Source organism: Nymphaea colorata, chromosome 7 (assembly GCF_008831285.2).
Source record: "Nymphaea colorata isolate Beijing-Zhang1983 chromosome 7, ASM883128v2, whole genome shotgun sequence".
Taxonomy (NCBI): Eukaryota; Viridiplantae; Streptophyta; class Magnoliopsida; order Nymphaeales; family Nymphaeaceae; genus Nymphaea; species Nymphaea colorata.
Genome location: NC_045144.1, coordinates 7,437,012 through 7,451,949, shown reverse-complemented (window position 1 = coordinate 7,451,949; position 14,938 = coordinate 7,437,012). Strand labels below are relative to the sequence as shown.

Here is a 14,938-nt window from a genome sequence, read left to right as displayed (position 1 = left end):
TTTGTTAGGTAACAAATTGTATTGTTTGGGTGAACTTGATTTGTTTCATTAAATCTGAATTCAGCCTCTAGAGGTAAGATAAAGAATTCTCCGTCTTTTTCCTCTCTCTATGATCTGATTCAACCCCGCATCTTAATTAGTGATGAGAAAATTTCGTTAAAATAGTCATTTACTGAGGATTTATACTGGCAAAAAGGAACTGAAGATACAGGGTTGTAGTTAAGCATTATCAGCACACGAAGAAAGAAAAATAAATTATATGAACTGTGGCTGCTGGGATTCGAGCCCAGGTCTCTACGGCCACAACGTAGAATTCTTACCACTAAACTACAGCCACCGATTTATGAGACCTCATGACGCCACTTTATATTTTAATTTCATATTAGGCATAAATTTAAATTTATTTTTGCAATAACATCTAAAATATTAAATTTTCTACTAGAAGGGGTAAATAAAATTCTAAAACCAGCAACTTTTGTCTCGCGTTCTTTTACCATGTGTTATCCTAGCTATGGCAGATCTGCTAAATTAGTTCCAAGCTTTCTCATCCACACACAGAAAAGAAATCTCATGGAAAAATTTTCCTACCTGAAATTGTCCTTTTAACAGTTTGTACATGTTATCCCATTCTAATTTCTAAACGTGTCACATGTATATGATGGAAATAGAAAAAATATTTGTAAGATAAATTTTGCCTGTTTAAGGGAAATTTTCTTTATTTTTTTCGTAGGCATCACATAAGAAAAAATAAATAGGAAATAAAAATTTTATTTCCTATTTTTAATATCAGCAGAAGAAATAATTAATTCACATATTTTTAATATTAAGTAATATTATTAGAAGTACTTAAGGATGCAATAAACTAATGGACAAGAAATTTGTTTGTACTAAATGCAATTTGTCATTTTACTTTCTACGTGTGTGTAAAAAAGTCTGTCTTATGCTGGATAATTGTTGGATGACCAAAATTTAAAAATTTATCATTAAAGTCATCATAAACCATCATTAATCACAATGTAATGACTTTTTATGACAAATTTTCAAACTTTTTATATAATAGTATGAGTGATTGGTAAATACCATGCAACTTAGGTAAGGGACAAAAGCCAAACCTCTTAAATTTGTATTTAAATAATGTTTTAAACAAAATGTGAACAGTCGTAATATGTTTACAAACACTAATTTAATCTAAATAATCTTTTATTTCAAGTTATTTTTTATAAAAAAATTCATCTTTCTACTAGCAAAAAATTGATGCTATAGAGTCGCTCACTTTTCTATTATTAAAAAACAATATTAAAGCAAAAAAACGACTGCCATTCTTTCATTCTTTCTTGTTAAATGATTGGGGAATTCCTTCAGTAAAAAAAATAAATAAAAGACTAACTTAATATATATATATATATATATATATATATATATATATATATATATATATATATATATATATATATATATATATCACGAAGTCACTCTTAAGTTCATAATTGTAAAGTTAGATTGCCGAAACATACTTATCGATGAATTTTAATGCATCTGGTTTTTATCAGTTATCTAAATTGTTTTATATATATATACATATATATATATATATATATATATATATATATATATATATATATATATATATATATAGAGAGAGAGAGAGAGAGAGAGAGAGACATATATGACATGCATGTATTTCATGTGATTGATTGGGGGTGAAAATGGATTGAGCAGGAAATGACTTCATGTTGTGCCCGTGAGACTGAGCTAGAAGCAATATTCCGTCCGCCGCCCCTTGGCAACAACAAGATCATCACACACTCTTCTTCACCGGCAAAAGGCTCGTGCAACCAATCAATGGCTCCTTGCCCCTTTCTTCTTTTCTTCTTCTTCCTTCTTTATTATATGGAATGCTTAAAAACCATGAACACAATCACATTATCTGCAGGTCCTAATTAAAGACAGATGCATATATCTTCTCTCTCTCTCTCTTCTTCCCATCCTTACAACCATAATTTTGATAATTACTGTATCAAATTTAGGTGTAGAGCCAAGGGAGGCCGACAGGGGTCCCTGCAAATAATAATAATAATAATTTACATATACATTTTAAAAAATTTTATGTATCTTATATAAAAATTTTGCAAAATGTCGGCCGCTGTCAAAATTTTGAAACTATAATTCGACCTGATAAAAAAATCCTTGTCTCCAACCCTGATCAATTGTTTGTCTCTGCGCTTTACTTTTTCTCTTTTTTCTTACTAAGCCATATTTATTTATTGATTTAATGGGTAAAGAAGAAAACAAAGAGATAAACTGAAAGTTGAGGTCGTTAAGAGATGGGTAGTAAGGATTGTGTATTATGTATATCTTGTGCCCGGAGGGATGTAGGCAATGGGTCCGCAAGATGGTCCACTCAAAGGAGAAGGTCTACATTACAAAGCAAAGCACGTGATCACTGTCACAACTCAGTATGCTACTCTTTTCAACTACAAAACGGTCTCGACACAAACTCTGTGAACTGCATAGGCAAGAGTGCACTACAAAGATCTGATGAATCAGCGACGGCCAAAAAATATCATCATCACGTGCCGGTAAAGATTTTTCCGATGTCTGTCTCGATCATTGGTGAAGAAAGTCTCGGTAAAAACCATCAACCATCACCAACATTTCAGCGATGCACAGTTGACACCATCACCGACATGCTGTGGCACGTAGCTAAACAGGTTATTATACTGACCTCCAATGCGCACTGTTAATAAGCTTTTAACCGACACCCGGCAGGACGTCGGAACAAATTTTTACCGACACAAAGCTGGACATGTAGAATTTTTACTGACATTGGAGGAACGTCGATAAAACTTTGTAAATGATCACTCACTAAAAAAAGAAAAAAAAAGGAAAAAGAGTTGAACCCATTCCGCTTTCATTTTACTGCGCAGACCTGCAGTCATAAATGATTTTCTAATTTTTGCACTCATTTTGTTATAAAATCTGTTATATGGATGTGATATACATTACCAAAACATCACAAATCTATGCAAAATATTTTTTTTTCAACTGGGTAACTAAGATTTCATAAAAATTTAATGATCCACAGTCAAATTGATGTGATATACATAACCAAAACATCACAAATCTATTCAAAATAATGTTTTTTCAACTGGGCAGCTAAGATTTCATAAAAAGTTAATAATAAACTGCCTTTCCTTTGGCTTATAAAACTCTTTCTACGTGCCTAAAAACCAGGGGCAGAGTATGTGTAAAATATCAGTTTCACCCCTTGAAATTTGTTTAAAGATATTAATGCATACTTTTTTTTTTATCAAGTTCGGCCAAGGCCCTTTAGAAGAGCAACCTTTTGGGTTGGTTCACTAATTTTAATTGAGTTGCTAGATGTTTGTCATTCATGAGTCGAAGTTGAGTCATTTAATAACGAAAATAACTTGCTTGGACTTGTTTTAATATAATTAAACTGGATTCGGACAATCATGAGATCGTATAAGCACAACTTAATGATTTTGAATGATTAAATTGACACTTTGTCCCTAAACTTATATGAATTACTATAATTTAAACATACAAGTGAATGAACAAGTGTTGTACATGTTGCACTTTGCACACGCCCGCATATATTTGAGTCAAACTTAGTGGGGGTGGAGCTAGCAAAGGGAGGCCACCTTATGTTTTTCAAAATTTTTAGGGGGCTAAAATGTATTTTTCCAAAATATTACAAGCACAAATGAAAAACTTTCAAGATTATGTGTAAATTTTTATTGTGTAAAATTTAAAGGGGGCCGTGGCCCCTGTCACCCCTGTTTGCTTGGATCTGATATCTGACGCTGATTTGAAATCTATATCTTGTGGGACCCACTATTTCACTAAACAATATCAAAACAAATATTATTTTTATTTTAATAATGATATATATTTTATTAAGATTAATTATAGTTATATATTATTTCATTTTTTTTATTTTAACAAGCCTGACCCGGGCTGAGGTTTTGGGCTCTGGTCCGGCCCGATGCTCAGGCAGACTAAATAGGTGGAACTCCGGGTAATTTTTTTTGTACTCTTGCTTTTTGGCTTTATTCTTATATGAAGATATATATCGACAAAACTTTCATATACAAACAAACATGAAACTAAAATGCCTATAACAAAAGTTTCGGTGTATGTAGGATCTAAAACTTTTGTTTCACATAAAAGCCACCGGTATTAAATGCCCAGCATTCGAATACTTGGGTATTTAATAAGATGTATTCAAACTCTACCTATATGTAAAACCATCAGAATATTTCCCCATTTGCTTCAGCTTTAAAATACAATATGACACATAGGTCCCAAGTAATGAACTTTAGATAGGGATATTAGCGAGTTGGATTTATCTGATTACCAATTTGATTTGAAATTGATTTAGTCAAATCTAGTAATGAAGAAATTTGGATCCAGTTACTAAGTAGATTCAGATTAAATTTGTAATTTCATGCTGGTAGGGATGTCAATAGTTGGATTCAAATCAAATACTCTTGACCATATCCACCTTTTTGGATCTTCACATGTGCAAATTCGGATTAAAAAATGAACAAAGAAAAGTCTATATGAATCCAAAATCTAATTTCACAATATGAATTTGGCTAGTATCTAATTTTTACATGTACATCCAAATCTAAATTTTGAACCAAATCTGACCAATTTTCAAAAAATATGGGCATTGGATATAGGATATTCTAAAAGTAAATCTGATCTGAATCCAAACTCGATCCAAGTTCTTGTTTAGATATTACAATTTTATCAGAATGGTTCGGTCGACTATCTAGTCCAAATTAGACATATTGACATCTCTACATACCATAGAACCGAATTTGAGTCCACTAATTAAGGCTGCACATGAGCTTGGCTTGAACTCGAATCGAGCTTCATAGAATGGTCTCAGGCACGACTCGATTAGAAAGCATTAATTAACTCAGTTTCTTTTAACCACTTTAACTCATCAAGTATGATGAACCGGATTTACGTAGTCGAATCGAGTTTAAATGAGTCTAGTTCTTACGACTCAAATTCGACTCATTTAAGGTTTCAAATATAAATTTAAACACAATTCGAGCAAGTTCGGGTCGAGCTGAAGTTGGGCTCAACTTGTTGTGCAGCCCCACCACTGATAAAGATCCAACCGGTTACATATAACTATAGATCTTATACAAGTCGGATTTGAAATTGGTTTTAGAAAATAAGTCCAGATCTGAGCCCAAATTCGAATTTTCCACTTGAGACAATAAAGCGGAATTTGGTACAAGCTGGATTTGACCGAAATAAGCATCCCAAACCATAAACCTCTTTGAACTTGAAGTCTTCAATGCAACCGACCTAACGTGGCGCAAAAGGCCCTTCTTGTGGAAACTGTTTCATGCTTCACATGAACGCCAGCAGCTATAAGTTGTCATCATTGTCATTGTTCAAGCAAATTTTTTCATCCTCTTCTCATCTCTTGCGGATGAAACCACTTCCTGCAGAGATCCTGTGAGCGGCGGAATTGAAAGTGGTACTTTTACAGTTGACTGGCTTCTGTGTGAGTAACATTAAGAGAGTAACTGCAAGGGGAGGATGCAATTCATAACAGACCGGTGGAACCATGAGAAGGTATGAATTCTCCATCTTTAAAAGGCCACCCATCACCAAATCAGTTAAACAATGAATCATCACAATGGCAGGTTCCATGGTGCCTTTCATTCTGCTCGTAGTTGCCGTCGTTTCCCAATGCTCTTCTGCTCAGCATGGAAGGAATCAGAAAGCAGCCATGGTCGTTGGCACCGTTCTCTGTGACACCTGTTTCCACCAACAACTTTCAGGCAACAGCCGCTTCATCTCAGGTTCATACCCACCAAGCAACTCTCCCCTTTTATTACCATACTCATTACTGACTACTGACTTCGTTTTCTACTGTTTGAAGGTGCAACTGTTGCAATAGAGTGTGGTGATGAAAAACAGAGCTTCAATTTCATAAAAGAAGTGCAGACAGACAGGCACGGAAAGTTCAGGGTGGAGTTGCCGTTTTCCGTCAGCCATCAGACGACAAGAATCAGGAGCTGTTCTGTGAGTTTAGTCAAGAGCAACGAGCCTTACTGTTCTGTGGCATCCATGGCGACCACCTCTTCACTCGGCCTCAAGTCAAGAAAAGCAGGGCGCCATGTCTTTTCTGCAGGTTTCTTCACCTTCAAGCCTCTACAGCAGCCTGACCTGTGTTACCAGAAGCCGACCATTACTTCCACCTCAAAGTATGATGTTCCACGTTTCCCTTTTGTCCCCCAACCAAACCCACCATCAGCAGCACGGAACCCAGCTTTCCCTTTGCCGCCATTGCTGAACTTGCCATATTTGCCACCACTCCTGAACCTGACACTTCCCCCGCTGATAAGTATAGCCCCACCTCAGCCACAATCATCAAGGCCATCAACGAAGTTCGAAGGGCAAGAATCAAAGTCAGTAAACTCCAATCGCTTCAGTTCACCGCCTGCAATTCCATGAACTCATTGCCAGAATCCTCCCCCTTCTTTACGACTACAGTAGAACCACCGGTACCTCAGTCATAGCCTTCATCCTTCCACACCTCCGTTCCCTAAAACCAAGTTAAGCCCTTTGCATGTCCACCCAGCCCTCCCACATGAGGACTCATATGGGATAAAAATGAAGCAACTGTACGCCATTGAGGGATAAAAGATTCATATTTCCTTCACAGAGGTGCAAAAGATGGGTCCCATGAAACCCGTCCCTTTGGTACATGTGTTTATCTATATTACAAATAAAGTACAGGCTCCATGGATCAACAAGAATAAACATTCATTGCGCTTTCTCTCTTTCTCTCTCTCTCTCTCTCTCTCTCTCTCTCTGTCTCTCATGTGCTATTAATATCTATACACTGAAAAGGAATATGAAACTAATTTGCAATGCAGAAGTGGATGTTGACAAGAAAACAATTAGACATTCAAACTGATAACGTAAGATGTAAGATACGAAGCACAGTTGCAAGTGCCCAACATCATGTTGACCCCGAACGCATTAAGATGCTTTAACACAAGAACCTCATTTTTGGGTAGTTTCATTGTGGAAGATACTAAACTATCAGTCGCTTGTATACTCGTTCCTTTGAAAAACATGGGAACTTACTGTTCTAGCTGAAATCAATTGTCAAAAAGGAAAATTATGAAATTTTCTGGCTCTAAGTTATTTACAGAAAGAAAAGAAAAAGAGCTGTTCGTAGTAAATGTGAGATTTCCATGCAAGAAAAACGAACTTGTAATTTCCCATTGGTGCAATTTTGACTGTTGAGCTCTTTCCAACTCAAAGGTTGTAACCACCCGTAGCCAAGTATCCTGAGTTCTTATCGACTGCTACACTAATTCTCACGTGCATCTTTTGTTCATTCTGTGCCAGAATCTTCCACTTGCTACTCCCAGGAACAAAACGCAGACAATTAAATGGTTAAACTGTATAAAGTACGGTCAATTTGCTAACAGTTGATCACAACAATTGAACAAGCAAGAAAGAGAGAGCAGTGCTCAAAATAGTGAAAAATAGTCATCTCCAGCTGACCAGCTGCAAACATTTGGGTAGAAGACGTCAACGATACCCTCAGAAGACTATGATAGAAATACCCATGCACAAACACGCCACAGAAACCCACGGGCTTAACCTTTCACCTGCTCAAAAACAAAAGATTTAAGAATGAAGAAAAGTCATAATAAACGCGTTTGCATTCATACACACACATGCACAAATATACACAAAGATATGTATGCACGCACACACACAAATAGAGATGTCAATGTTTCAGATGCACCAGAACTTCAAGTAGTTCAACTCGTTAAGAAGATTTACATCCGATTAGAACTTGGATACAGGTATAGGGTATTTCTTACCAAATCCAACAGATGTGTTTTTCAGATGTGTTTCTTACCAAATCCAATAGATGTATTTCTTACCAAGTAGTTCAACTCGTTAAGAAGATTTACATCCGATTAGAACTTGGATACAGGCATAGGGTATTTCTTACCAGTTACATGGGAAAATTTCAGATGTGTTTTTGTATTTTGTATATTTGAATCCACATTCTATTCCCACCCCTAGTCAAATTAAGCAACATCTGAGTAGTACATTATAGAATTAGATATATCTGATCCGTTGGCATCCCCATATACAAATAATCCAACTTCCAGAGCATGCAGTTTTTCAAAGGGAAGTTGCTGTCCAAGCCATTTATTGGTGATGGAAAGTAAAATCAAATGTAAAGCAGGAGAATTCAGCAAAAAAAGCAGCACAAAAGAAAAAAACTGAAGATGAGAAAAAATAAATAAATAAATAACAAAAGAATTGACTGCCAGAAGCCAAATTCAGGACATGATTAGCCAAGCCTCTAAATTCATGATAGGAGGATCAGCTGTCAGCATGGTCCAAGAACCAATACTGCAAAGAAAGTGTGAGCCTAGATGGAGATGCAAGAGAAGAACTCATAGCAGTTTATCAAGAAAAGGTGTTAAACATGAACGAGTATCGAACTTTAAGAACCTCCTATTTATAGTGGATCACCTAAACCAGACTGCATTATGATCAAGTTTGAGATAAAAAGAAAAAGGTTGGAGAATTCCATTCCGTCGATTTCTTCGTCACCAACTAGCAATGCTTATGCAAATATGATGCCACCAACATAATGTGGTTCATGTAGCCAACTTCCAGCTTTACATGTGAGGGAGATAATATCCAACAAGAAAAACATAATGTTCTCCTAAACCAACTATTTGTCATCCTTTACTTTCAGCAAGATGATTCTATTCATCTGCATCTTTACATATGAGAGAGTCAGAGAGATGATATCTAATAGGGGGAAAAAAATCTTCTCTTAAAACAACAGTTAATTATTTGTCATTCCGTCCTTTCACCAGAAAGATGATTATATTCCTTCCTATGCATAAGGGAACCGACCAAAAGAACTGCTTCTACCACATTGTTTGTTTCCAATCTCTGAGTTGCAAGTAGATGAGGCAAACAATTGGCACATAAACGTTATGCCAAGAGATGCTTCCCGAGTATTGAACTCTTCGCCTTCAACTTGTGTGTAACTTGAGCTGAATCACCTAGGCAGATTTATGCAGCGTCTTGCTTTTGTACAACACAGGTGTTAAAATTTCTAGCACTAAAATTTATTACATTCCATGGAGCAATATGCAAGAAAATGGCTATCAGAACCATCCAGAATTTGTATGGTACTCAACATAGTAGATAACTTATCATCGGGGAGTTTGTGGTGGCTTCCAATAATCCAAACTAATTCCCACCCACATGATAAGTGAAATTGTAGAGCATCCGCTTCCTTATGTGACTAATGCATAAACACCCGGCACCTTTAGTTCAACAAAGAAAATGATAGTGCAGTAGGTTAGCAACCTTCAAGTTCAGATAATCTCTGCAAAGAAAATGCTTGCTCTCCAAGTTACCGAGGACATAGTTGGTGCCTTTACTAGGTTCACACTGCTTTCAGGTTGACTGCCTAGAGAAGTTTATGTTTTACAACTATCATAAGAAGGCCAAGAAAATCAACATTGTATAGCAGAAACTGTATCAAACAACAACTCTAAAGTCCTATGTCACACGGGTGCAGATGCGATATGGGTGCGGATACGGGGATACAGGTGCAGATACGGCAATTTTCAAAATTTTCGGATACGCGGACACGGCTACATTAAATATTCTAAAAATGATAAGATTAAAAAAAACATTAAATTAATAGTTCACTCTTACAATCTTGTGAGAAAATGTGTTTTTATCACAAAAGTACTGAATATTTGAAAGGATTGTTCATGGAAATAATTGGATGCATCACAAAAAATTGATAAAATGAAAAAAAAAACATTAAATTTTTATTTTTTATTTATTGCCGTGTCCTAGCCGAGTCCCGTGTCAGAATCGCCGTGTCGGCGAGTCGACACGGGTACGCGGCCTCTTTAGCCGCGTCCGTGTGACATAGCTAAAATCTAAACCTCCAGCCACTTCAAAAGCCAAAGATACTAGTGGGTACTTCCTGCCATCAAGTCATCTCTTTTATTCAACTGAACAATGCCATAGATCACAAAATGAAATCTAAGATTCTAAAGAACATAAAAACACCCTTAATGCACTTATCTTTTAGGGTAACATCTCTTATATATGACCCCCAGTTCAACAAAGTTGATTTATAAGCCTACCAAGAGAAAAGTAAAAAAAGAGAGGGAAATAAAAAGAAAACAGGCTCACCAATGGACGATAACATCGTTAATCACATCACACAGCTCCAAAATGGAAAATACTCTGAACGCAAAGACTACACCAAGATGCAACTCTATCTTTAACATATACTTGTAAGGACATACAGTAAACTTCCATATACAGTAATTTACATGGAAAAGACATCTGGAGCTTAAAAGTCAAAACCTACTTTCAGCAAATTTCAAGTAGGCACTTATAAGGAAGAAACATGACCTTTTCTATTGGACAAGAGAAGACTTAATTTTGCTATTCATTATACACTTAATTTGGAAGCCAAGATGAAACCCAACTAAGAACCCAGGACTATCTCATATACGAGCAAGTAATCTAGTTACCTAAACAAGGACTCAATTGGCACAGAGACTTTCAAGAAAAATACAACTGGAAGATCAGATCAAGGTATATTGATCATTGATGTAGTAAATACTGAGAATTTCTTTTAAATAACTTGTATTTGTCTCAGTTAACAACCTTCACAGAAAAATAAATAAACTATACCAAGATTAGTTATAACCGAATAATGAGTGACCAGATCAAACACTCTTTGTGGTTCATTAAGTTTTTAGTAGACTGCTCAATGTCACTCAGTGTCATAAAACTGCATACCATAGTCAAAATATAGACAATAATTTGAAAATATCATGCATAACATAAGCTGTTTTAAAGGGAAAATTAAGAAACATTTTTGTGACATTATCATGATATTATTGAGATACTTTCCCCCTTTATAAAAAAAACTTATCCAATGAACTCTTAGTGAGTGTTTCATTTCCTATTTTTTAAAATGTACTTTGAACAATTTCGACATATTTGTAAGAAACTCACTATTAAGTGAACCAAATCACGAAAGCTGCTGGCTAATTCAATGATTCAGCTGAATTGGTTGTGAATCAGCAAAACATATTCACAAAAAAAAAAAGTACAAATAATTAAAAAAACAAAATATTTTAGAAAATACTTACAAATTGAGCATTTCAATCAGCCACAGAATCGAATCGGTTTGCTAACGGTTTGATTTAAATAGGCAGATTCTGACAACATTAATTATGAGAGTTGATTCATTGAATTGTTTATTGTTCAAGCATTCTTAAATGTCCAAACATCTCTCGTTTTGTCTTAAATGATCAATTTTTTAACAATGAATAAATTTTTCTTGCTTTATACATACATATATACATACACACACACATGCATATACATATATAGATTATTGATATATCAATTTCTTATTCAGATTAGTCTAGATTGTATTCAAACTGTCAGATCACTTTATTAGACTTGTTGAATTATATTCTTTCTTTCTTAGTATACGTATTATATAGCTATATAATACATAACTTGTATAATCATATTTTTATTGAGAAATATATTTTGTTAATTATTTTTAATATCTAATCATGATTTTCCTAATTATTTCATAGCCCTTTTTGCTTCTTAAACTCCTAGTCTTGACTACTAAGCCTGGGCATCGGGCCGGTCGAGCCCGGGCCGGCCAGACATTCAAAACCCACGCCCGGGCCCGGCCCGACTCGCAAAACTCGAGCGCAGCCTGATTAAAGTTAAAAATATATTTTTAAATAAAAATATATATAAATATAGTTAATCATAATAAAATATTATAAATATATATATATATTAGTAAAAAAAAAAAAACTCATTATTGGGCCCACCCGGGCTCATCGGGCAGGCCCGATAAATTATCCGGCTGGCCCGGGTTCCTTTTTTCCAGGCTCGGGCCCAAGTCGGGCCGGGTACCCGGCGGTGGTTCGGCCCGGTGCCCAGGCTTGGACTAGTTATACCTTTTCTCTACCAAGGTCCACCACCCATGCAAACCCCCTTACCAATTTTTACTACATAGGCAGCCACAGTCTAATGAAAAAAATGTCAACAGCAAAAGGAATCTATAGATGCCTTTAGTAATAAAGAAAAAAAAAGCTCAAACATTAGTAAAGCTTGTCCATGTCTGCTTGTTCAGGACAAAAGAAAAAAGAAACCGCCTGGGATGCTCATGAATATATCAGGAAAAAGGACAGAAACTGTGCCAATGCGATAAACTTTAGCAAAATGTTGACTATTTCATGATTTATATGCTAAGAAAAAATTATGTTGTCTTGAAAGACCTTTAAAGTTTAAACCATTGACAAGATTGTTGTGCTACCAGAAAATCATAATTTTACAATAATATCTTCAGCAAGAGCATAACACATACCCTTGCAACCAAAAAATCTTGCATAGATCAATACTTTCTCAAGTTCTTCAAGGAAAGAAGGAGATTAATTTAGGACACAAAAATTTCCAACAATGGCATTTATGGTTGGCATGATCCCCACATCCGAAACTTACTTGTCACATTTATATGGTCAGAAAAGCGATAAGTCAGATCTAGTTTGTGCACGAAGTGGAGACAAACTAACCAACCCTACAAATGAAGGACTAGAGGATATACCTATCCTAGCAGCCTTCCAGAAAAACCCTCGGAACCTATTCAAAGAAGCAGAGATCAAGTTAGGAGACAGAATACAAGCAATTGGTTCAATACAAACTAGATGGAACACCATGACTTCTTATTGCACGATTTGACCATGTTTGGGCATCTCAGTAAATTAGAGGTCTCACATCCTCAAAGAAATATGTCTCTGCAGATTTATTCAGATCAGTCTATGTCTCTGCAGATACAATCAGATGACTCATAGTAGCTTGATTAAACATATTGAAGGCAAACACGTGAAGACAGCCATTTCATCGATTAAGTCGGTCCAATTTTGTCTAAAATTTTGACACTATACCGTGAAGGAAGCATAATCACAACTTGCTAAGCAAGGAGCTTATAAAAGTTCACAAGTTGAAACTTCAAACCGAAGGCCAAGTGTTTATTGGGTTACTAAAGGGAAACATGTCATGTCCAATCAAGTTGGACCAACCTAGAGTATACCAGATAAGAAGTTCCAGAAACAAAATGATGATGATCGATACAATGATGAAAACCCTGAGAGATAACTGAACAAATACAATCTTTCTATTTCTTATCAAGTATAGTAATAACCTAGAAATCTAATGGAATTATGAGTTGAAAAACTAAAAACTAGAGATAATTGCATGGTATTCAAGACTTAAACGTAATGATATATTCAAGAGACAACACTCAATTTATAACTTAACATTAACCAGAGATTTTAGATGTCGAACAAAATATTGAGCAATGATACATTTGAAGCATTTCAGTTTCTTAGAATTGTTTCCTTACAATCAACAAATGTGCCTCCAATGTGAATATGTTAAGAGTAACTCGGAAGACTTATCACTCCTAGTGTACACTTATAATGCTTCAAATCACATAATTTAATTTTTTGACAAAAATGACACATTTTTGGGGTTGGCGACCCTTGTTAGCTTGCGAATTATTCCTTCACGTTTTTAGGAGCTCTAACTTAAAGTAACAGAATATACCAAGACAATCAAACACACACACACACACACACAGAGAGAGAGAGAGTACCCAGTTCTCTGCGCAAGAATAGTGGGGAATTGCATCTTAATATACGTGCAAGTGCAGATGACAAGCAACACCACTGTCAGGAAAGAGTGGAAATTGAAAAGCGCCGACTGAAATTTCACCAAATACCCATCATCACTACCATCCAGATGTTAGCAGTGGTTATCATTATCACCACCATCATTTGGCATCGATTAAAGAAATATAACACAAACTAATAATGGGCATTACAGAAATCATTAAATCCAATCAAGGTAGATTTACCAACCCCAAAAAGATCTTACCATCACTACGAAATCTTTAAACCTTGCAACGAAGTGGGGGGATCAAGAAATTCACCAAACCTGTTCCAATTGATTGAATAATATCAGCAGTTGCACAAGGAAAAGTAAAATTCGATTATAAGCAGAACCGGAGGCAGATCCACCACCAAGCGTTTCGGCAAGAAGGAAAGGCCGGCTAAGATGGAGCGCGAAGGGGGCGCTCGAAGGAGAGGGAGACATTATATCTTTTCGTGAAAACTCTCAAATAAAACTATGTGAAGAAAATTTACCTCTTCTTCTTTTTCTTCCTCAGAACCTCGCCCTCATCTCATCGACGTCGGCATCACCATCGTCTTCGGCGGGCCAAAAAAAAGGGCAATGGCAATCGAAAACCCTGAGAAAGGAGAAAATTAGATCATTTCCTATTCATCAATAAGAAAGGAGGATTTGGGGGAAAGAGAAAGAGACCATGAAGGCAAAGTGAGGCAGATGAGAAACCCAAAAGGATTTGGGCGTTAATGTCTCTGACAACAATGGCAGCAACGCGGAGAGAGAGAGAGAGAGACTTACCACCTGCCGATGGCAGAGAGAGAAATAGCTGGCAACCAACAAATAGCTAGCAACAACGTCAGCGACGAGGGAGCGAGAGCGTCGGATTCAAGAGGTTGTACCTCCCGTCGATTGCACAGGGGAGGGAGCGAGAGAGGGAGAGAGAGTGAGAGAAGCCGACCAGGACTTGCGGGCAACTAGGCCTTGGTCCCGGTCCAAAGGATGGACCCGAATCCAATCATCCGCACCGGGCCGGGCCGCCGTCGGGTACCCGGCGGGCCGGCACTCGGTTCGACTCGGGCCTGAAAAACCGGAATCGGGTACCCGGGACTCGGTTCGACTCGGGCTTGAA

At 36.4% G+C, this 14,938-nt stretch overlaps 2 protein-coding genes and 1 non-coding gene across 4 annotated transcripts; 1 reads left to right on the top strand and 2 right to left on the bottom strand.

Annotated features, from left to right (window-relative positions):
- Positions 1 to 265: 265 nt before the first annotated feature.
- Positions 266 to 337, bottom strand: TRNAH-GUG (transfer RNA histidin (anticodon GUG)). Its single transcript has one exon. It is a non-coding gene; the product is annotated as a tRNA-His (tRNA).
- A 5,228-nt stretch (positions 338 to 5,565) lies between these two features.
- Positions 5,566 to 6,835, top strand: LOC116257859 (uncharacterized). The gene is made up of 2 exons (XM_031634860.2): positions 5,566 to 5,855; positions 5,936 to 6,835. The coding sequence occupies exons 1-2, from the start codon at positions 5,690 to 5,692 to the stop codon at positions 6,508 to 6,510; spliced, it is 741 nt and encodes a 246-aa protein (XP_031490720.1). The 5' UTR covers positions 5,566 to 5,689; the 3' UTR covers positions 6,511 to 6,835.
- Positions 6,836 to 7,438: 603 nt separating this feature from the next.
- LOC116257860 (uncharacterized) lies at positions 7,439 to 14,767 on the bottom strand. 2 transcript variants are annotated; one of them, XM_031634861.2, is made up of 6 exons: positions 14,608 to 14,767; positions 14,328 to 14,431; positions 14,059 to 14,118; positions 13,778 to 13,884; positions 12,728 to 12,762; positions 7,439 to 7,682 (listed from the first exon to the last, which is right to left on the bottom strand). In XM_031634861.2, the coding sequence occupies exons 3-6, from the start codon at positions 14,059 to 14,061 to the stop codon at positions 7,615 to 7,617; spliced, it is 213 nt and encodes a 70-aa protein (XP_031490721.1). In that variant the 5' UTR covers positions 14,062 to 14,118; positions 14,328 to 14,431; positions 14,608 to 14,767; the 3' UTR covers positions 7,439 to 7,614. The 2 variants fall into 2 exon arrangements, with proteins under 2 accessions (XP_031490721.1, XP_031490722.1); XM_031634862.2 differs by having other exon boundaries at positions 14,506 to 14,621.
- Positions 14,768 to 14,938: the final 171 nt, after the last annotated feature.